We start from the raw sequence: 23,322 nt of genomic DNA, 5'->3' as shown, positions 1-23,322 counted from the left end.
AAAAAAGTTAGAAGTTTAGAAGTTAGAAAAGAAGAAGAACTGGTTAGTTCTCTGGATGAGTCAGTTAGGTAAACTCTCTGTTGTTTCTGGCCTTCTTTACGGTAAATGCGGTTGAAATGAGACTGGTGAGGATCTAAAGCAGATATTAGTCAGCTATGACGTTATTCTGTGATTTAGTTCCCCCAAATCGTGCCGTTTGTCAACACTAAAGAGCAGTTGATGTCATACAGTATGATAGTTAGCAGTTTTTGTTCTATGATTTTTGCCATCGCTTACTGATGTCGCCGCTGTTTCTAGAATCACAAAAACATTGATTGCTCACAATGCTCAGCATAACATAACTATTCATATTATATGAACCAGTCAAAAAACAATTTATTGACACAAAAAAACGTTTAACAAGCAATTAAAATATACGTTCATTTAAGATTGAGAAAATTCACTGACACCACTTCAAGGGTTGCTTAAAGTGACACACTGACCAAACTGTTTATAATAATTAGTTTGCCTGTTTGTATTTCTATGTGATATGATTTTTTGTGCACACGGGTACGTACTGCAGTAGTGGAAGATTTGTATTAAATAGAGAAAGGATCATTCAATGATAACGTTGGTAGGCTATGTCCAATTGGAGTTTTTCTCTTTTTAAGATATAGGCTACACTTAGGGAAGTGACTTGTTGGAGCAAACTCACCCCCAGTAAAGAATGAAAAATTACTTCAGTGTTGATAGTAGCATCTTACCACGCTGTTCTTTTCTCTCTTCCGCTCTTTTCCGAACGTTATAAAAGATTTTTAAAATCTTATTTTGAAGCTACTCATTATTACAAAAAATATAGTTTCAAGGTAATTAGAGTGCTCGTGCTAGATCACAGCACATCACTTTTTGCTTTTGTGGACTTCGAGTTTAGAAATTAAAAGCTAAAATAGTTATCTAGACTTGAAAGAATAATTAGCTTCCGGCTTAAAACTCAGAAAATCAAAAAGGTAGCGATTTTTTCTGCATTGATCGATTACTTGTAATAATTTGCAAAACTGGTTATGGCAGTTAGCCACACCCTAGTTTTATGACATAGCCTACTTGCAAAAATGTGACGTTTATTTACAGCAAAATTACTGTAATTACAACAACTGCGTTTGCTTGAGGTAAATCGACGTAAGCAACAAACCGTAAGAATTTTTGTTATTTTCTGGCCGAAGGCTAAATCTAATTATGTTCAAACTTAATTGTGTTTTTTTCATCGATTGGTCTTGAACTTCATGTTCTAAGAAATTGTCTTGGCATTGAAAAGAATCCTTTGGTGTACAGCAAATCCTATGACAAGTAAGCTGATTCCAGGATGTTTTTAATGATTTGCTGCGCAAATCATAAGTTTTGAGTATGTGAAAATAACCCTTTTACACTAACGATAGGCTGTAAGCCGATTCCGAAACTTTTTATGAATGCCAAATAGCGCGTTGCTGCATAGTCTTTTTGCAATCTTGCATTTCACATTTGTAAGTCAGGTCATGCTCGAAAGCCGTGAAATTACTTCCGTACATTGCAATGACATTTTCAATTGAAAATTTGTGCAACATGCAGCCAAACAAAAATCCAAGCGGAAGCTATTATTTCCACCATCGTTTGGTTGATCTAAAACGATGATCGCATATCACGAATTGTTCAAAACGTTATTACTCAATGTCTCAACACTGCTTTCGTGATATTTGTTTCGCTTTGCTGCATGATTGCGTTTGAAAGACCATGGAAAGACCCATTTAATTTTTATTCAATGTCATCAAAATCGTGGGCCAATATTTCTTTACGAGTAGTAAATCAATACGGTAGTCCCCTTTGTTAAGCTCGCCTTAGGACCGGAAGATTTTGGGCTTATTAAGCGGGAGACGGATTTCTGCCACACCAATACGTATAAATAACCATGGCCGACTGTACTATGGTCAAAAGTTGCTAAAATTTGTTAACAACTGTACACAACAATCGATTCTTTCCTGTTATACCGCATACATTTTTGTGGTGGCATTAAGAACTGAGTTAGCAGCGCAATGAAGTGTGGAATTGTCGCAAGCAAGACAAAAAATCATACATTGTGACGCTTTTTTACGCAATTTTAAGCAACTGTAATCAAACATTGGGCTTATTAATGCGAGTTTTTTTTGTACAGGAATGAATATGAGCAATTTCGAACCGGACCAAAGTGGGTTTAATAAGCGGGTGGGCCTAATAACCACGGAGACTACTGTAATGATGTTCATCCTTTAACAAAGTCTTCAACCAGCGCCAACAATAGCATTATCTAGTCACAAAAGGCCTGAACAACAATTGTGAAAGGAAATATCCGACTTGCTGGTCACTGGTAAGTGACCGGCAGTGACTTGGCATATATTTCAAAGAAATGGGCGTTTCTCAACCACAGAGAGTCGAAACAGGAACTGAATATACCTACCAACGGGAGCATTTAGTTGTACTGCCTAGAGCCCACATACAGTAGACCTATATTTTGGTGTAATACTTGATAGGTCGCTCACACGCCGCTACCATATATAGCAGCGGTACCAAAAGTGCGCCAGCTGGAACACTATCTGCGGCCTCTGTCCGGGCTGCAACTTTTGAAAAGGTACCATTATAAAATCCCCTTACAACTTGGTTTGGTAAATACAGAAGAAAAAAAGAGCAACAGCTGCGGTGGGAATCAAACCCACGTCAATGTAATTACTACCACCGCCCTAACCCAATGCGCCAAGCCAGCGGATGGGGAACAGATGACTAAACTGAGCTAGAATATTCGTTTTCCTTTGTTGCTCAGAGGGGATTTTTTTATGGTACCTTTTCAAAAGTTGCGTCCGGGCTCTAGAATATATACTTTTAAAGCTTAAACAAAATTTCGGGAAAAAATGAGTGAAAATTTAATCTTCTTCTTTTATTGTTGCACTAGATTCCAAGCATTGACTGCTTCTTGCATGAAAAGTTTCCAAGATTCTATGTTGTTTGCTGTGTGTATTAGGTGTAGCTTATGTAGGTGTTAGTTTTGTCTGTTTGTTGGTTTAAGGAAGTTAATCTTTGTCTGTCCTGGGCGCGAAATTTTTTTTCCCACGAGATTTTTGTCTCATTGATTCTAGTCACTCTAAAAGTAAGATTTTCCGAAAGTGTTTTGAAAGATTGGTTGATTCAGATTGCGAAATAACTATTTGCCAATGAAATTGTGCAATGATAATAAAATATAAGCTTTCCCTAACCCTACTTTTTTGAAAAGCTCTTGTGCACCGCAAAAATTAATTTAAAGAAAAAAAAGTTTGACCACGACGGGCATCGAACCCCCGTTCTCCCGATCAGTAGGCAGAGGATGAAACCACTGAATCAACCGTGCCAACGAAAAAATGTTGCATTCACACGGTTTTAATACAAACTTTTACCAAAATATGTAAATGAGACAGAAATCTGGTGGGAAAGAAAGTTTCGCGTACTGGGCACGCCTCCCTTCAATTTTGCCTTTGAGAGAGATATGTTCTAATTTTCCTTTTCGCAACACATGTCCTAAAAATTAAAGTTGATTTTTCTTTGATATTTTTGAATAGATTCTTTGTTTGTTTGACTTGATTTAAAACGTTTTGGTTGCTTTTTTCTGTCAGTCCAGGAAATCCTCTACATTTTTCGGAATGTCCACATTTTAAACTCATTTATTCTTACATCAATTGGTATGGTAATTGTCCAGGTTTCTAAATTATATTTAAAAATTGGATAAATGTAACACTTTAATGCTCTGCATCTGGTTGTCAATGATATGTACTAGTTGCATAATATTGATTTCATTTGCTGGAAAGCGGCTTTTGCTTGAGCAGTACGTATATTGAATTCCTTATCATTTTTGACGTCCCAGTTTATCGTTTTCCCACAATACCGAAAACTTTTTACTTGTTTTATAGTTGTTCCATTCATTTTAATTTGACAGATTGGAATTTCAATTTCTTTTTTCTTTGTGGTTACCATTGATACCAGTGTTAATGCGGCAGCCAAAACTCGCGAACAGCTAAATGCGGCATATAGCTAAACAAAAAGTTGAACACCATTGATCTATGGTTATCATGGAAAAAGCAACACGTCATGTCGTTTTACAAAATAGCCTGGTGGGCTTGCTGACACCTTGCGCACGTCAGTTTTAATCCTGATAGTTCAATCCACTGTTGAATGATAATGCGCATGTGCGTGGTTCTGTAGTGCGCATATCCTTTTAATTGACCGTCCGACTGACGACACGCTAGTGGATGCACGTGCCAACTTTAATATGTCACTTGTCAATGTACTGTATGTGAATATTCAACCTGCTGAACTTTGCCGTAGGAGAGCACTTAACTCGCTGGACAATATAACTACCAATCACCTGCTTTATATAAAACTCTGCACGTCAGTTGAAATGTCTTCTTGACGATTGAAGTGCATGCACTTACTGTGCCAGCAGCGCTCGACCTGATCCAGAAACAATCAGTCACAACACAAGCGTAGCATATTGGGTTGGAAATACTTGGAATGTAAATTTGGCACGATCTACGACGTCACACTCCACGGTTTACACACCACTAAGGGAAGAGGCTACAAGAAGTGGATCTGTCTCGATCCACGAGTTAAGCTTAGTCGCATGAGACAGGAGTTGTTGGCGTCCATTCCAACATACACAAGTGAGGCTTGCCTCTCAACGACTTGAATTGCTGTGCAAAGCAACAAACTGCTGACCTTGTCATTCTTGGGTGACCCGTCGATGAAGCACTAAACAACACCCATGCATAACGGTACTGGACGCCGTTACCCTGATTTGGTTTTCGACCATGTTCACAAAAGTTGTGAAAATGCAAATACTGTACATTATCATTAATCAACATTTATCATTTGTAAGTTTTTGTCTGTATTTTGCAATCCAATGTAAAAATTTTCTTAAAAATTAAAATTTAGGTTTCTTTTATTCGTTTTGTTCTTTTTATATCATTGTAAAACTTCAAAAATGGAAGCTTTAAACGTCCTTGGATTAAATGGTAATAAATTTTGAATTACTTTCCGTACAACTCTTCGCCAAACCAAGGGCAATACTTAACAACTCATAACATTTAAGCTGATTTCGTTAATAAATCAAGCTGTTTTGCCTTGGTAATACTTTTATGTATTGGATAGCATCATGAAAAATTAACTTTGCAACATTTTGCCCTGGTAAATAATGGAGCAAAGGACGTCAAGTCAGACATTTAAAGTAGGTGTTTTTTTTAAGTGAGCGGTTGAAATTTCTTGACACTTGAGCAGCAAAACCCCCTTGCGAAACATCGTGGCAAACAATTTGAATCATTGCCTCAATCTGAACATGACTAGGTCTGTTTTTTGTTTTTTTTGAGAAGGTAAAATTAAAGATTATTTCCGTCATTTTAAAATGATTCGCTTTTCTAACTTTCAACAAATTCCCACAACGGATTCGTTCATTCATAACACTTTCTTGATGAAGTGTTTAATTACTGAGGAATCTGCTAGAAACACAATTTATTTAGACATACGCTGACTGAACAACCTGAATATCAAATATTTCTTGGACCTTTTTAAGCAATTCACTTCAGCTATCTAACATACAGTAGTTTTTTTTTTTTGAAAAATAAGAAAAGTCTAAATAAATACTCAAGCCAAATTAAAAGTTGTAATCGACTTCTTTGGCCTACTTATTGGATATTATTTAATTTTCAAAAGGAATTTAATTGACCTAAAATAGTAATTTCCACTTAAATGGCTTGTCCGAACAAATAGTTTTTACCACCATTTTTACCACCGTCACCCGAATATATCTTCCTAGAATCTTGCAATGCAAACATCGGCGGGGACCAAACACAAAAATTGAAGGACTTGTGTTTTCGTATACTGTATAGGCTTGTCGCATGGTAGGCGGACATTATTCTGATTTCTGCTTACTTAGCTAAACTTTTTTCTCTCTTGTTTCGAAGGATGTTCAAACGACCTAAAAGGACAACTCATTCTTGCTGGGCATATCTCGGTCAAAAATCAATCATTCTAAAAACGTTGAATCAATACAAAAACGATTGGTTTGTTGTCTAGTTGGATACTGATAAAATTAGTTGTTACATCAATGTTTCTTTCTTTGTAGATTTCGCAACTTGTGACTTTAGCAGCGGACATAAAACGTGACAAAAGTTTGATTTTCATGTTTTGCGCTGTTTTGCTACATTTGCACAACAGACTTCAATAGTCCCGAGGCAAAAAAATGCCTACTGGATTTCTTCCCAACATTGGTCACGTGATGAGGGTGTTGGTTTATAAACGAAGAACCGACTGCACGGGTCACATTTATTTGTTTCAGCTTTTCGTCGTTCATTGGAAAGATGAGATTGCTGTGTATTTTTGCTTGTTTGCTTCTCTTCGACAATACTTTTGGGTACGTATACTGGGAGGTGCCATTTTAAAAGCATTGCAGATGTTTTGCAAACTTGCTCATGATACAGATCAAAAAAATTAACCAGAAGTAAATGTATCCATTTATGATTCACTAGAATAAGTCAATACAGAAAAAGTTATAAAGCAGAAGTAGATGTAATGTAACAGACAAGAAGCGTAAAACTGACCCAGCAGTGTCTCGCTAAGACGCAGGCTCATGCTCACAACAGGATTCGAGCAAGAGTCCTCATCATTTGGTTAGAAAGAAACATGGGGTATCCGCTGACGAATGTAAAAATATCAACCGATTCCTAAGTAGTCAACTTTTCATGTATTTTCGAATCAGTAGGGTTATGATGTAAACCTTTTGTAGGTTTAGTATTTAGTACGTTTTGGCCTCTTTTAATTGGTTTGTATGTGAATTCGCCATTTGCGTATGAGACTCAATTGCTAGTTTTGTAATGGTCTTTTCTTTGGAGTTCATACCAATAATTATGTTATTGCATCACTACTGAATGCATGTTCTATTGATTTAGCTTTTCCAGTATTGGTTTTTGATATAGGTAGCTGCCATAAAACATTTACTTGCTGCCTTTGAATTATCAAATTCTTTTGTAAGATCTGTTACTTTCTATCTCAAAACCAAAAAAAAAATGTAAAGCATTTCTTTTAGTGAGACGTTTCGTTTCACTGAAATTACACTTACATAACATTTGTTGACGTTTTTTTACCATAATACAGGCAGTGAGTGCAATTTGGTTGTCAAAAAAGAAAGAATAAGAATTAATTTTTCCTACAATCAGCTGTGGAGAAATATATAGTTGATTGGATAGACTTGATAGCTAGCGTGGAGACGACACCCCCAGACAACCATTATGAGATCTGAGCCAGATAAAGTGACTGCTTGTAGCGTACCGTTATACCTAATTATCGAATTGCAATATTGCTCGCTGTAATAGCGAGTACTCAGCCTTTTGCTGATAGCCAGGAAGAACGCCCCTTTCTTCACAACAGTCTGCACATGATATTAAGTACCAGCTTTTGTATATGTTTTAGATCAAAAACAGGTGATAAATTGCGGTAGCGGCTATATTTCTAAAGTACAATCTCTGCAGCATTCATTTCTCTAGTATTGTTCAAATATTTTTTATCAATTACGTAAAATCTGCTTTTTTACAACACATGAGTAAACGTTTAACTCAAAACAAGAAAACACCTGAAAACAACAGCTTGAAAATTGATTTGTCAAACTGTTTTTTGTGTTGTGCGCAAAAATAAAGCTGATTTAGCAATAAAATCATGCTTAGTCATCATTGACGTTTTCCCAGCTTGTAGTGATGTCAAGTCCATCGCTCCGGACAGAAAACTTTCCTTTCAAGCAGTGACGTAAGACCAACGCAAAAATCAAGCGATCGACATCAGAAGAACCTATCAGTTCACATTAAGAAACAATACAATAAAAACAACTACATTCAATAACAATAAGATGAAACAAGTTCATCGCAAGCACTTGATAACGCTGACTCGTGATAATAAGTGTTATTATTGCAATCACTGGCAAAAACAAAAACATAGTCACTTAGAGCATGCAAAAGTTGGTGGTCGACTTTAGAAAGAATATTCTCTTTCTTATTAAAAACTGCATTTCAGATTCGATCACACAATAGTGGCACCGAAGGCGTTTCGAATTGGTGCGGAGGAAACAGTCGTAGTGAATTTGCATGGATATTCTCGTGCTACAGTGTCTGCGTATTTGCAGGTAAACTTGTTTCCTTGGTGAATGAGAAACCAACTTATCTACTGTGGTCCTAAGTGTTAGCTTACTACATGAAAAAACAACACTCTGTAAAAAAAAAAAAAAAAAAAAATTAAATTACATAGTATACCTAATATTTTCTAACCAACTGTTAAAGTGCAGTGGTGAAAGTTAGATCATATATCAATATTATTTAGTTAATTAATAAATATTCAACGTTTGTTGATTTATCCATTGTACTTTTTAGGATTTGCCGAACAAAGCGAATTTCTTCAGCCAGGTGGAAGTCGTTCTCAATGACGTCACAATAAATCAACCACTTGAACTGAAAATGATGGTAATTATGAGTTTGGAGTTTTATGCTAATTAAACAAAATTTCGTGATACTGGTGAGCCAACTGCAACAAATAAGTTAAATGAAAAATGGCTTTGCGTCCGTGTGGCCTTTGATGCAAACGTGAAAAGGCAAAGTATGTTTCAACGCAAGAAAACAAATAGCTTTAACATTAAAATGTATGCACAGGTCCAATAAACAAATTGCAAAAATAGTTTCATAGACAGTTAGACGCACAAAACGAAATGCTATGCAAACGATATTTCCTGTTTTCAGAAAGCATTATTGCTACTGTATTAAACATTTTTCACCGACTATATTTTATTTTGGTTTCGAGCTCGTAGGGATAGTGGAATACCGGGACGACTCACTTTACTGATTATTTTTGCGATATGGACAGCTGGAGGGTCACTGAAAAATTCAAAAATTGGCAGAAATACAAAAAAGTTTTTTTCGTTTTTAAGCGAATTCATTCTCATCAGATGAAATGCTATACAGTATTTTGTTTGAAATTATGGGTGCTATAGCATCGGCAGAACCTTACTGCAGCAGTGTGAAACTACCTACCGTTACCACTAAGGCTACCACTGCATTATCATGACTTGAACAGTATTAAATAAACATGATATTACATATTTTCATACGTTTATTTTGGCAATACACACTTTGTACACACGTGAACAGGTCATGTACACTGCATCTGGGTATGCGACGTATGGCGGTAGACCTCATGCTGGAGTTGCAACAAATTTTTTCATAACTCTATGACTCTCCAGTTGTCCACTTTCTTTTTGAGTGAGCAATCCCCTACCTCTGCCATCCCTACGAGCACGTTAATGTTTTCTTTTTGTTATTTTTACTATTTTATAGCCTTGCTTTGTTATGGCAAGTACCAAGTAGCCTATCGCTTTTGCTTGGATGATTAGAAATACTGCACTTCAAAATGAAGTAAACTGAACAAAAGGTCTTTTAAATTCTTCCATTAAAAGCTTATGCCACAACAAAGTTGTTTCGTTAGTTTTATCAAACATTGCATCTAATCTTTATGATTGTGTCATGGCAAATATGAGCACGCATTCAAAAGTGACCACAGCGTATTTTGCAATGTAGGTGTCAGAACGTGATATTGTTGAATTTCGTCGACGACAAAAAGTTGCTCTTGTTGTTGAAGTAACGGCAAGCGACAGTGACTTTACGAAAACGCTAGAAGCGTTGGTCAGCAAGGATAGTGGATATCTTTTTGTTATCACTGATCGACCGATATACAAGTAAGTTCATGGCTAAGCAACTGTATGTTCTTTCCACCTAAAAAACAGAGAAGCTACAAGGACCCTCAAAATCTCCTGGTCTTGAACAGAGCTGGAACATTGCCCTAACCCCGTCTACCTTGGAATTACACTGGACTGTACTCTCAGCTACAAAAAGCACATTGAAAACACAAAAGCTAAGGTTAACACCAGAAACAATATCCTGAGGAAGCTTACCAACTCTGGGTGGGGCACTAATCCCCAAACCCTCAGAATGACCGCATTGGCTTTGTGCTACTCCACAGCAGAATATGCATGCCCTGTTTGGAACAGGTCCTGTCACTCATCGAAGCTTAACTCGGTACTCGATCATTCTTGTCGTATTATTACTGGGTGTCTGAAGCCCACAAACACCAACAAACTTTGCCTGCTGGTATTGCACCACCACACATAAGAAGAGACGTTAACAGTCAAGCTGAAAGGCTAAAACAAACATGTGATGAAAAACATCCTCTATATGGAAAAACTGCTGCACAAACTCGGTTGAAATCAAGAAAAAGCATCCTAACACACGTTCAACCACTAACCTCAACAAAAGAAGAAACAAGACTTAAGCAATGGAAACAACAATTCGAAAATAACCCATCATACACTGAAATGAAGATCCCACCATCAGAGTCCCTCCCCCCAGGAGCAAACGCTCCTTGGGCAAAGTGGAAAACATTAAATCGACTCCGAACCGGTGTTGGACGTACTAAGTCTGCAAGGTGGAGTGGGGATACGACACGGGCCCTGTTGCATGTATCTGTGGCACCGAGCCCCAAACAGCAGACCACCTTCTTGTTTGCCCTCAGCTTGCCACCCGGTGCAGTAGGTGGGACCTGTCAGTGTATAACTCCGTTGCGGAAGAATGTGTCAATCTGTGGTGTATCAACGAGCTTTAGAAGACTCGATAGAAGAAGATGGCTAAGCAACTCATTTTTTCATAATCAGCAGAAATTGCAACGTTAATGAAATTAAAACTTCAGCGCTTCCTTGTTTTAGACAAACAGGAAGTGCAACTGCCACTCACAAGCCACAGCCACTTTTCAATTGAATGAGCTTTTTCCAAATCAACCAATCACTTTTCAGTAGGTCCATTGGGAAACCATGGCAGTGCATCGTTCCTCGCATTCCTTTAACTCAGCTCAAGCTTATCCATTTCCTGTCAGTCTATTTAAAAATGACCTTGTTGTTGGACGCCCGGTAGAAGTGGAAGAGTTGTGTTTAAATTTCCTGTTTTGTAAGAACCACCATGATATTCAAGAAGGTTGGAAAATGTGGGAGATGTGCAAGAAAGTTACCACAGAAGAGTCAGCTTTGTAGGACCTCTGGAAGTACCAACCAAGAAAAAGAGAACAACCTTCATTGGTTAATCAATAGTAAAGTGCTAGGCATCGATCAAACAATGCTAGAGTAATTGTTGATGAAGTTGCTGAATCGCTATTGGAATGCTGCAAGCATTGTGGGGCTTTACAAAAGGTTTTTATGCCCCATGATATCCAAAACTTTAAGCAACTCACAGAGAACAATAAGGCTTGTTTTGACGCTTGCTTGAAGCTGTGGAGTGTGGAGCATCTTGAGAGCCATAGAGATGATGAATCGTTCTTCAAACGTGTAATGACAAGACTCATAACAGCATTATGAATCTGAACCAAAACACTATGATGATGCTTACTAATAATAGACTGCGTGTGGTTGTTTCGTTGTCTCCCTGTCAGTATGGGAACTTGTGCCACTTTTCCAGTGTAGACTATATACATTATACAACTTCGGGCATATTTCGAACATGTACTGTTCCTGTTTCTGGCAAGTAAACTATTGATTGATTGAAGTCAAGCAAAACGTAAAAGATTAGTTGAAAGAGCAACCCCTTGGCAGGGATTGCATACATATTTTGACTCGTCGATAAACAGTCGGTGTTTACAAAAGAAGAAATACATTGAAAAGTAGTTTTGATGTTCCCACTTTTTGGGTATTATGTGTTTATTGTGTTTTTCTACAATTAATGGATCTAGAAAAGAAATGAGTTCATTATTTTTAGGTTGATTCTCTCACACTGCGATGACATTGTGTGCTAATGTTATTACTTTTTTAGACCAGGTGACACCGCACTTATAAAAGTTTTTCCTCTGGAACAATCCATGAGACAAGATACTGAAACAATTGTGACAATCACAGTAAAGGTATATATCCTTTATTTTTTAAATAAACCGTTTTTCCTGCTTTTGTTAGCTTCTAATGAAACAAAACGGTATTAGCAACAAGCCAGCTAATGTTGACTTTCATGCGTCAGGTTTAACACCCCACATTTGCAATCCAAGGTAAACAAACAATAAAAACAGTAAACTTAGCCTACAGATAGTTTTCATATGGAAGTGTTTTCATATGAAAGGGTTTTCATATGAAAATAGTAGTCATATGAAAATAGTTTTCGTATGAAAATACACTTTCTTGCCTTGTGAGTGTCAAAAATGGACGAAATAAAGATTGGAACTGACATACGTTTTGGATGCATTTTTTAAAACATCAAAATCTATTTTAAGAATTTATTTTATCAAGTTTTTATACTGATAACCATTCAATAAAAATAAGACAGAAATATTTGCCACCCTGTAAGACATATCCCTAGCTTCTGTTATCGGTGTGACCAAGTTTCTATTAGGATTAGTAGATCAAACATGGCTGTGGGCACCATTGACTTCTTTTCTACGCAAAACAGATCCTGGGTCTACAGTTTGCTTGTTCGAGTGTTGGTTTGTCGGCTAGCTGAAACCTCGGCCACTGTCTTGAAGCACATGCACTAAAATTTATTTTACGCTCAACACGAATAAGAAAATTACATCTTGTGAGGACTCAGATTTCACTGTATCACTTTCCAAGGATTACTTTGCTGGGTAAAATAAGTTTACCACAATCAGCGTCCCGTGACAAAATTACTGAAAAAACCTAGGTATGACATGTCAACCAGACATGCGACTCTGGTACAAACGATTTTTATGTTGTTCAGCAAAGTTAATCTTTGGAAACGATCAACTTCTAATAATGGTTTTGAGCTCCGTTTAAAACTTTAGAACATCTGCTTGATTGTGCTTCTGCTTTGAAAGATGACGATCATGAAATTTCTTTGACTATACTAGGCTCCTGTAGTATCACAGCTGATGCAGCTTTTGCTGAACCAGATGCTCAGTTTGTACATTTTTCCAACGTTCCTTATGTCGTGCAGTTTCTTCTCAAAGTGTTCTTACGACACTGCAAGACATAAGAAACTTGCCGAAAATTAATTAACTGCCAGAAAATTATCAGTTTCTTAAAATGATAAAATTTTTTCTAATCTAGACTCCTGATATCGGTCCAGTCAAAGGAATTGGTGTTTCAAAGAAAAATAGGGTTCTCTTTCGCGACGATAGTTTTATTGAAGATTTCTATGAAATTCCTGAAGAGCCAGAACTGGGAATATGGACAGTTGTCGTGCAATACTCTTCCAATGTAAGTTTTGCTTCTTCCAATCAAATAATATGTTATTGTTTATTTATATAGCCTACATCTTCTTCTACTGAATATTTACATAATCAGAAGCTTATTAAGCTGCTAGTATAAACCATGTTTTCTAAACGATTTTGCATTCAACTTAAAGCAATTGTATAAAGATTAAGTTTACATGGTGCCTCATTTGATGCAAAATCTGAACTGTTGGTTCGAATCGGTTAAATGATTTATACAGTATCTATAAGAAAGTTGCTATTTTAATCGGCTTCATTTATATATCAACTTTCAATCATATTTACAAAACTGTATTTTTTTCTTGGAGTTGGACTTTACATTCTCAACTGAAGATGCTTTGATTTCAGAGCAAAACGCATGGTCATAACATGTTAACTATATTGAGGACTATATTGAGTTGAGACATGCAGCTGAAGTTGATTCAATAAACAAATTTCTGACAGGGATTTTTGAAGTATGTATTCGTCTGTAATTTTTTCTTTTTGCAGGGATTTGAAACAACCACTGAAACAAGTTTTGATGTGAAACGTTACGGTAAGGTCCTAACCTTTTGAAGTAGATATCTCGATTTAAAGCTGTTCGTTGTTGAGCGGAAATGCTGTAGGCTACTGTAAAGTGCAAACAAAACCAAGCTAGCTAAACTTGTTTATTGTACAGTAGTAATTTAATGTTCACTACAATTTTACACTTGATAGTAACAGGAACACACAACTAGCAGAATGGAGTACACTTTTACATTTTGAAAAGTGTTTTTTCGCGGTATGTAGGCTGATCTGCTGTTTCTTAAACACAGATTTTTGTGATGGTTCCAGTTTTTAAAATTTGGTACGTTTTTTGTTAATTCATCGTATGCAGGCGTTGAATCAGTATAAAAAGAGACAATTTTGCTAGCAGAGAGGTAACATCTGACAACATCACTTAGCAATGTCAGTAATTTTGTAAAGCTGCGACACCTTTTGCACATTGTTGCAAACTCTTGCACTCTGTTGTTTGCAGTGCTTCCAACATTCCAAGTCACCATCACGATGAATAAGCCTTATATTTTGCTGCGAGATGAAAATATTGAAGGATCAATAAATGCTGTCTACAGGTGAAAACATTTTTTAATAGTGTTGCCTTTTGTTCAAAGTTATTGTACTCAACGAAGATATATTCTTTGACAGATGTCAAACTCACACCAGGCTCGACATAGGAAAAATTCTGATGATAAGGGACGCTTAAAGGTTCAACAAAACGTTGTGCCTTTATTGCTACATACCACCAGTTAAATTTTCTTTAAGATGACTGCTACAAGTGCTATAAACCATAAACTGTAGGCTACCAAAAATACACCAATTTACTTATCTATTATCATCATCATCATCCACTCGAGACCGATTGAACGAATGATGATGACTTACAATCCAGTATACATAAAATGTAGCACAGGGCAATATTGTTACTAATTTGACCCGAATGAGCAACTTTTACAATTGTTTGATAAAACTACCATTTAACGTTTTATAGGCAGAGAAAACTTTTTCTCGAACCATAGAAAATTTTCTACCAGAAAATGATCGTGAATTCGAGAAAAAGGTTTCTCTGCCTATAAAACGTTAAATGGTAGTTTTATCAAATATTTCTGGAGACTTCCTTGGTTTCGTATTATCTGAATTTTACAATTCTGGCAAACTTACGTCAAAAAAAACAACAGTACGAACTACAGTATTGCGTTTGTAGTTGGAACATTATTCTGACTCTTCCATGGACCAAGTGTCCGCAAAGCTTTCGTGAAATCTTAAACAACTCGGTTACATCTACCGTAACGTAATAAAAACAATTTTATTCATCACATCTCGGTAAAAATCGATTGCGGTCAGTTCCAACTCATGTTCCATCAAGCTAAACGCAAACAAGGCAAATACCGTACCAAGACGTCAAAAGCATGCAAGAGTACGATAAGTTTAGGCTGTGTATAACAAAAACACATTCATTTGTAATAAAAAAAATGTGCATTTTTTTCCATGTACAACATTGATACTACTGTAATCTACTTATGTAAGCTATCATTCGCAAACATTTAGTTTTATTAAAACAGCATCAAGGTTGCACTGCAGCGGTAGATTTTCCACGAAAGATGCATTTTATATTAACATACTTTGGTTGAACAACTATCCGAAGTTTTTCATGTAGTAATGATTGAATTAAAATTATATGCTTGTGGTTTGCATTGCATTGAACACGCATGCTTTCTATAGATACTCTGATCGATAATAGTCATGTTTTCATACTTCAATTAGCAACGAATGTAACAGCGAATGTTAATGGTTGCAGAGAAGGTCTGATCACGTTTTTTATGCAGTTATGGAGAACCTGTTAGTGGGAATTATTATATGGCAATGAAATTGAAAAAAACACCGGACAGCATCCCAATTGAAATCTACAAAATACCAAGAGATTTTTTTCTAACTGTAAGTTTTTTTTTTCTCTTTTCTAATTCTATTTTGTTGTTGCTAGATGTCGTTGAATAGCCTATGGTATCGCTGTTTGGTTTTCAGTTTCATACCAATCTTAACAAGAATGTATGCGGATCTATTAATGCTCTTTTTTTAGACCATTTACTTATCTTTGTCATCAACACCGTTTTCATTTCATACAACAAAAGTGCGGGTATCTCACAACTTTCTGCAAATCTTTTCTTGGGAAGTGTTGCCATACGTTTGTTACACAGCACTCCAGTCCTACCTCGATCATTCCGGCTTTATTTTCATCATAACTTCTGCCATGCAACCATTATCACGTATATGACCTTTAATCTTACAGAGAATAAAGATAACAAAAGTCCCAGCTTATTACTGAACAGGGAACAATCAACAACCTGTGCTAAAGCAACAAACAACACTTGCAGCATGATTAGTTAACGCAAATTTACAAGCAACGTTCACATTTATCTTTTTAATATTATCATATGTTTACTTACCATACGAGAAATATTGCCAACATTATCATATGGAGCAGAAACGTGGTCACTTACAAAACAGCAAACAAGAAAACTTGCAGCAGCGCAAAGGAACATGGCAAACATAAACAGAAAAGACAAGATCAGAAATGAAGTTATCAGAAGCAACACATATCAAAGATGCCTTGAAACAGCAACAAATCTAAAGTGGCAATGGGTGGGACATGCAGCAAGAATGACAGACAGCAGATGGGCCAAAGTAACTACAGAATGGACACCAAGATGTTCAAAAAGAACTAGAGGGAGACCGAAAAGACGATGGCGGGATGACATTGAAGAAAATATTGTCATCCCCTGAATGATAACAGCAAAAGACGGAATGTGTGGAAACATATGTGGAGGCCATCTGCCAGCAGTGGCATGACTGGGATGATAATGATAATAATGATGATGGTGTTTACTCCAAGTGTCCGAAAAAGCGTCACATTCTGAGAATACTGCACGATGGTTTTAGAAATAGGTTCACCAACATGCATCCCCACAAAATTTCGTTGAAAGAATCGCTTTAAGGATTTTTGTTGTTGTTAGGCGTTATTCCGTGGAGGAGAGTCCGCTTTTACCGTGCCAGTGATGGACACAATCAACAATAATTTAGATGAAGGCGAAGATCTTTCTACACTTGCTGATAATAAAGCCACCATTTTTGTGGAAGCAACAGTTAATGGTGAGCCGGTTTTTAAAATTGTAGTGTTGTATGTATGAGATAATTGAGATACGTATTGCAACTATTGCATGTTAATGTTTGCATAAAAGCTGCAAAGCTACAACTTTTGCTGAAGTTTAGGTAAAATACGCTGAATACAATAGGGCAAGAGTAACTTGTTTCTTGATTGTTTGTCACTCAGGAGGGGCTTCCGGGGTATTAGAATCCGCCATATCATCAGAAATTCCATTTGTTACGTCGCCATACAGAATATCGACAGTAAGAACTTCCATCTATTACACACCAACACTGGCGTATCAACTGCGTGTAAGTTTGTGTGTCAGCAACGACTTCCCAAATCAACACAACCTAAACAACTTTTACTAAACCACAAAGCTTTGTGCGAGAGCTAACTACTTTACAGTAGTCTATCTCTAAATGACTTCTTGCAGAATGGATTGGTCGCATAAGTAAATCTCATAGCATGGTTATTACAATATTGTCAATGCAAAAAAATAGTTGTAGGCTGTGTAATATTTCCCTTACCTTTTATGATATTGATAACTCTGTGTGTTCACTTTAGCGATTGCACCATCTTCAAGCCGCCTAATGGAGTAGAAAGTCTGCGTGTACAGTATTGGATAATGAAACCAAAGACTGGTTGCTCTCTAGTAGCCTTTTAGCATATTCTGCATTATTAGCCTTTTCAACTTCGCGAATCCCGAGTAGTAAAAGGATAGACCCTAGGCCCCAAATGCTCACACGACAAAGAACGGCTGTTTGCCGGTTCATGTATCCCTTCCTATTCACAACTAAAGCATTAAATTTCAAAATAATAGGCTAATTGAAACATTCGTTATATATTTAGTCGCTTTATCTCACTGTGTGCATATTGTAATTCAAATAGATTGACGTGGTGGAATCAATCGGAGGACGTCCTGCAGGAAATATCCCAATTATAATTAGTGGTAAGGAGCAATCGTGGTGTGAGTTTTCGAACAATTATTGTTTTTGTGATTTTTTTATTTGTTGTGTGTGGGCAATCGAATACTATATCTAAAGCAGACGAGGTGGCGCATCCCCTGCTGGTATGGACCTGCCCCGGCTGACTTGGGTCACGCTCGATACAATTCGGACAGAAGTCGGCCGCTTCCATTCCAATACGCACAAGTGCGATTTGGCTCCCTCATCTGCCTGCGAATGCGGCGCGGAGAAACAAATTGCCGCCTATGTCTTTCTCTTGAATGTCCCATTTGTAAGGCACCAAATAGAACGTATGGAAAAGCAGAACTGGACGAAGTTACACTCACCTGACTTTCCATCACCTTCCCTGAAATCTGAACAACCCTGTCCCACACGAAAGAAAACGTAGTGATTAATCAACGCTATTTTACACTTTAAAAAAAAAAAATTAATTTCTGAAAACTTTGCATAAATTTTGTTGTAGCCTTTGCATTACTCCACTGATTAGCAATGGTTATTTGAAAAAATCTCCAAAGTTATTCGTGGAATGACCTCTTTGGCGTTAGACCCAGAAGATGAAGTTGCGCAATACTTTGCACTGTGATCAACTCAAGCTACCTAGACATCAAAATTCGCCATTTATACATTGATTCAACGTCTGCAGATGTTACACATCAAAAACAGAATCTATAAGTAAACAGGCTTATCAAATGAAATAAGACATAAAATAAGACTTTTGGTGTTTTTCCAGTTACTAATCAATTTCAAGCGTTGATATTTCATCCTTTTCATGGTTATTTTCAACTGGATCTCAAAATAATGTAAAAATTTGAAAAAAAGTATGAGTTGTTCAAGAAGAAAAACTGCAGAGAGAGCCTCTGTTTTTGACCTCCTGGGTCTGATTCACACAATGATACGCGCACCAAGTTTGTGTTTAGTATTTTTGTCACCGTGTTCTTCGTAATGAATACCGTTTTTAAGAGTTGATATAAATGTGAAGTAGATGGGATACTGAGTGTGCAATTTTCTCGTTTCTATCACGTGAGAGATACGAGAGATGTCAAGAAAGATGTAAATGCAATTTGTGACTTGAAGCTTCTACAATCCATAAGTAATCCATAGAATTATTAATAGAGCGCTTAGTTTTAGTTGATTAATGTTATTAAACATTAAACAAATTTTTTGGTTAGTAACATTGTGGTAAATAAAGCTGCACTAAAACAATTCAAATTATCGTCATCAGATGATTAGTTTTTTCAAACGCTTTTAGTTCGATTAAAATATCAATACACTTCCTGTTTCACTTTAGTTGACGGTAGCAATGAACCCGACAAGAATACTCGGAGCAATGACCGTGGACAAATAGATTTTCAAATCGATTTCGCTGGACGACAGCCTCAGGTATCTATTTTGTCAAATGTCAAGTGATTATATTTTGAAGAACGATGAAGCAGCAACAAATCCAGTTTTGTATTGTGACATCAACGTACGTCACTGTCACTAACGTCAACTTATGATCAATTCAGGTTACTGTAATAATGTAAATATACTGTAATACTGTAATAAGTTACTGTACTGTAATAAGCAGTAGTCTTTTGTTTGTGACCTACCAGCTTCTTCTGTGTGTAACATGCCTGTCCCAGGCTTAGGCATTCTTGATGCGTGCTTCTTTCCGTTAATCTCGGTATTTGACTGCATTAAAAATTGTTGTGATTATAACGTGAAGGTGATCCTTGAGGTTATTGAAGAAAGCGAGACGCTGTTTTTCACGAGCTCGCTTTCTTTTGATTCTTCCACTAAAACTACCGCCGTAAAACTTTGGGAACAGTTCTCCTCAAAAAAGGAAAAATGTAAAGCCACTTACTGTAGAATACTGGAGGAAGCAGGCCATGGGAGCCATGTTTGTCAGTGCACAAGTTCTATACAGTATACAACTCAGTTACATCATAATTTATTACGGTGCTGATATCTCAATAAGAACTACTGCATGAGCAATAGTTTTAATTGTTTTTACTGACTCTACAAACTGTTTCTCTGACGAATATGTGTGTGTGGTTACTCAGACACTTCGTGTAAAGACTGGCGATCTTGAAATTGATGATGATGACCAAGCTTCTGCAACGTTGCAAATTATCCCTTATAGATCTCAGAACAATCGTTTCCTGCAGGTAAAATATTATAGTCTCATATGTAAAAAATTAAAATAAAAAGATAATTATAGTTTTGCACATTGGCAGACTGAAGCGTAAAAATACTAACAAGTTACATAGGATATTTGAAGAACCTTGTAAAGAATATCAGCTGTAAATTATTGCAGGTGTAAAACATTTTCACTACTTAAATTTTATATCTCTATTCTACACTAAGCTATGTTTGATCCATGTTGGGTTGCTCAACACATAATCAAGGGCGTGAGCGTTTGGCATAATTCGTGTAACTCTATACATTGCTTAATAATTTGATATAATTTTTGTAACAAGAGCTTTGGCAATATTTGGGTTTTAGTTTTACAATTAAGCTTATGTTCATATATTTTTTCTATCAAATCTTCACTGAGACAATCTTATTTCGTCATGAAAATAAGAAAATCATCTCAACAAGTGTGCTGAATTTGATATTTCCTTGTATCTTAATGCTTTTTTTCCTATTAAAATAAAGATGTTTAATAATATGATGCCTACAACACTTTTTCGCGTTGAGGAGCCAAGGAAATTGCAATGTGCATGAAAAGAAGGACTTTGCTGTAGTTTGTTTCAACTAAAGAGCTTATGATTAGATTTCAGCTGAAAATCACATCTATCGGGTTGATGCTCACATCTCAATGACCTTCAGCTTCAATGGAGACACTCCAAGTGAAATTCGATACTATGTAAGCCTGCGTACTTCATAACTTTTTTCAACTTTCAGTGTTTCTATGTTTCATATTCTGCTTTTGCCACAGTAGAGTTGTGTGAGTTTTAAAGATTAGAGTTAGATGGTCTTCCCAGACAGCAAATCAACCGGTTTTTACATTGTATCAATGTCAAAAAGGGTTGATTTGCTGCCTTGGTTGCAGTCTCCACAAGGTTTTGCAATGAAAACCACCACTGCCGTTGCCATGCAACAAGATTTCACTACAAATACGTAAAATGGAATAAATAAGGTTTGTTGGAGGAACACAGCAACAAAGTTATGTACAAAACAAGATTGGAAAAAATTGTTTTTTTTTTCGGATAACTTGACATATAGGCTGTTTATGATAGCAATATACAACAAATACTTCTGAAAAGTTATATTACAAAATGGAGATTTACTTTTTGCTTTAATTTGTTACCTGATGATTTTATATTGTTAAACGGCTTGTAGGCCTATGCTTTCTAGGGTATATTATTAAACTAATTTCTTACTATGCGATAAAATCTATCTGAAATTGAAAGGTTCTTGCCCGAGGAAGCATTGTAGACAGTGGAAAAAACACACCAAGACCACAAAACGCTGAAAGTTCACAAAGAATTTTAGTAACTCAGAAAATGGTTCCTTCGGCAAGAGTGGTGGCTTACTACCTGGCGAATGATGAAGTGGTTTCAAATTCATTTTGGTTCGATGTGGAAGATAAGTGCAAAAAGGTACGTTATCATATTTAGACAATAAGGTTATGACAATCCTTAGACTTCTGAAAACGCTGAAAAGTTAGTTTCAATAAACTACTTTCATATAAAACAGCTGCTTGTTAGACTAAGAAAATGTGGAGTACTTATTGATATGTTGAACCATAGAGAAATAAAACAAAGTAACTTCAGCGGGTTTAACATGATGTAGTACATACACAAATATAACATAATTAAAAATAAACTCTAACGTTTTCGACACGTACGTGTGTTCTCATCAGGAACTACATATCTGCAATATACATAAAATAAAAATTGTAAGGTAAATTTGACTTTGCACTATAACTGTAACTGTATACTAACGACACTCTAGACTGAAAAGCACAAACTAAACGAGTGACACAGGAATGATTACAAGTAAATTATACGGTGGAAAACAGATCACATGAGGTGTAAACTACAAGCATTTGACAAACAATTAGAACACGCACAAGAGAAACGATGAGCCACAGGCGAATAACTGCCGGTTGAGAGACGGATTGTTACGCTTGATTCTTAAGGCTTCCATGTTCTTAATACATCATGTTAAACCCGCTGAAGTTACTTTGTTTTATTTCTCTATGGTTCAACAAAGCAAACTCTCTATCAAAGCTTTATTATTGATATGCATTCCAATCTAATTATTTTTTTAATCACTTGGAAATGGTGATATGACTATAGTGCAAAATGTCAGTAGCCTGCAATCGCACTGATGATCCAAAATGAACATCAGACTACTGCTTATACACGATAGCATGTTTTTAAGCCAAAAATATACTCTACGTTTGAATATAATATGCAGTAAAGTGTATTTACAAAAAAAAAAAAAACTAAACTGGCTGTCAGGCGATACTCAATTTTTCGCTTTTGATGGCCTAACAATCATCAGGCGCATCACTTATCCCAATAGAATAAGTGATTCTTATTTGTAATATAAAATAAGTGATTGTATATGTATAATGTTTCTCGGCAGCCGATTGTAGCAAGAATTAACAGCGATAGACAACGTGTTTCGCCTATGAGGCTGGGCTCGTCAGTATGGCACCGTATTCTTGCCACAAGGGTATTCGACCGCCGCTTTACCAGGCTGTCAATTCTTGCTACAATCGGCTGCCGAGAAACATATAGTTGATTGGATGGTCTAATTGGCTAGCGTGGAAGCTACACCGTTATGGTTTAGCGAATCGCAACTGCTCGCTGCACTAGTACTGTATAGTGAGTGCTCAGCCTTGTGTTGATAGCCGGGAAGAACGCTCCTTTCTTCACAACAAGTGATTCTATTTGAATAAGTATTGTGCATGACGGTTGTTAAGCCATCTAACATGAAAACTTAGTTTAGGTAGCGCATGGCTCAGCCGTTTTAGTTTATCTATAATTGTATTAGTTCTGCTAGCTGCGTTGAGCACTTTGTTTGCATTAGTTACAGCTTCTTCTTGTGATATAATAAAATGTACAATAGTACATATTGCAGTGTTATTTACAAAAAAAACATTATTGTACGTTTTATAGTTTGTTAAGTTTTTTTGTAGGATCTTAGAATTAGTGTGCCCGAAGAAGTGCAACCTGGAGCACGAATAGAAATTGACATTGAAGGTAAAAAACTATTATGCAATTATTATTGAAGTAAATATAGCACTGCCACGAAATCACTGGTAATGCATGGGAGTTTGTGAGTTTTAACAACGCCAATATTTTCAATGTTCAAAAAGAACTATGTTGTAAACTTATACAAAGTCACTAAAGCATGTTTAATATGGTACAGCAGCCTATCTCCCTTGCTTTTACATATGTCATTTGG

General features: G+C 36.4%; 1 protein-coding gene across 1 annotated transcript in view; it reads left to right on the top strand.

Moving 5' to 3' along the window:
* The first annotated feature begins 6,344 nt into the window (after positions 1–6,344).
* Positions 6,345–23,322, top strand: part of LOC145785349 (A.superbus venom factor 1-like) — a 53,229-nt gene continuing 36,251 nt past the window's right edge. Inside the window, exons 1-17 of the mRNA XM_082597007.1 lie at positions 6,345–6,415; positions 8,065–8,173; positions 8,418–8,507; positions 9,615–9,772; positions 11,889–11,976; positions 13,130–13,279; positions 13,783–13,828; positions 14,291–14,384; positions 15,636–15,744; positions 16,821–16,956; positions 17,138–17,262; positions 17,843–17,903; positions 19,208–19,299; positions 19,962–20,066; positions 20,675–20,767; positions 21,315–21,503; positions 23,054–23,117. Of these exons, the coding sequence (XP_082453133.1) occupies positions 6,363–6,415; positions 8,065–8,173; positions 8,418–8,507; positions 9,615–9,772; positions 11,889–11,976; positions 13,130–13,279; positions 13,783–13,828; positions 14,291–14,384; positions 15,636–15,744; positions 16,821–16,956; positions 17,138–17,262; positions 17,843–17,903; positions 19,208–19,299; positions 19,962–20,066; positions 20,675–20,767; positions 21,315–21,503; positions 23,054–23,117 (1,762 nt within the window). The 5' untranslated portion in view covers positions 6,345–6,362. The remainder of the gene's footprint in view (positions 6,416–8,064; positions 8,174–8,417; positions 8,508–9,614; positions 9,773–11,888; positions 11,977–13,129; positions 13,280–13,782; positions 13,829–14,290; positions 14,385–15,635; positions 15,745–16,820; positions 16,957–17,137; positions 17,263–17,842; positions 17,904–19,207; positions 19,300–19,961; positions 20,067–20,674; positions 20,768–21,314; positions 21,504–23,053; positions 23,118–23,322) is intronic.

Source organism: Aplidium turbinatum, chromosome 16 (assembly GCF_918807975.1).
Source record: "Aplidium turbinatum chromosome 16, kaAplTurb1.1, whole genome shotgun sequence".
NCBI lineage: Eukaryota > Metazoa > Chordata > Ascidiacea > Aplousobranchia > Polyclinidae > Aplidium > Aplidium turbinatum.
The sequence above is the reverse complement of the archived record's forward strand: the minus strand, read 5'-3'. Positions and strand labels throughout refer to the sequence as shown.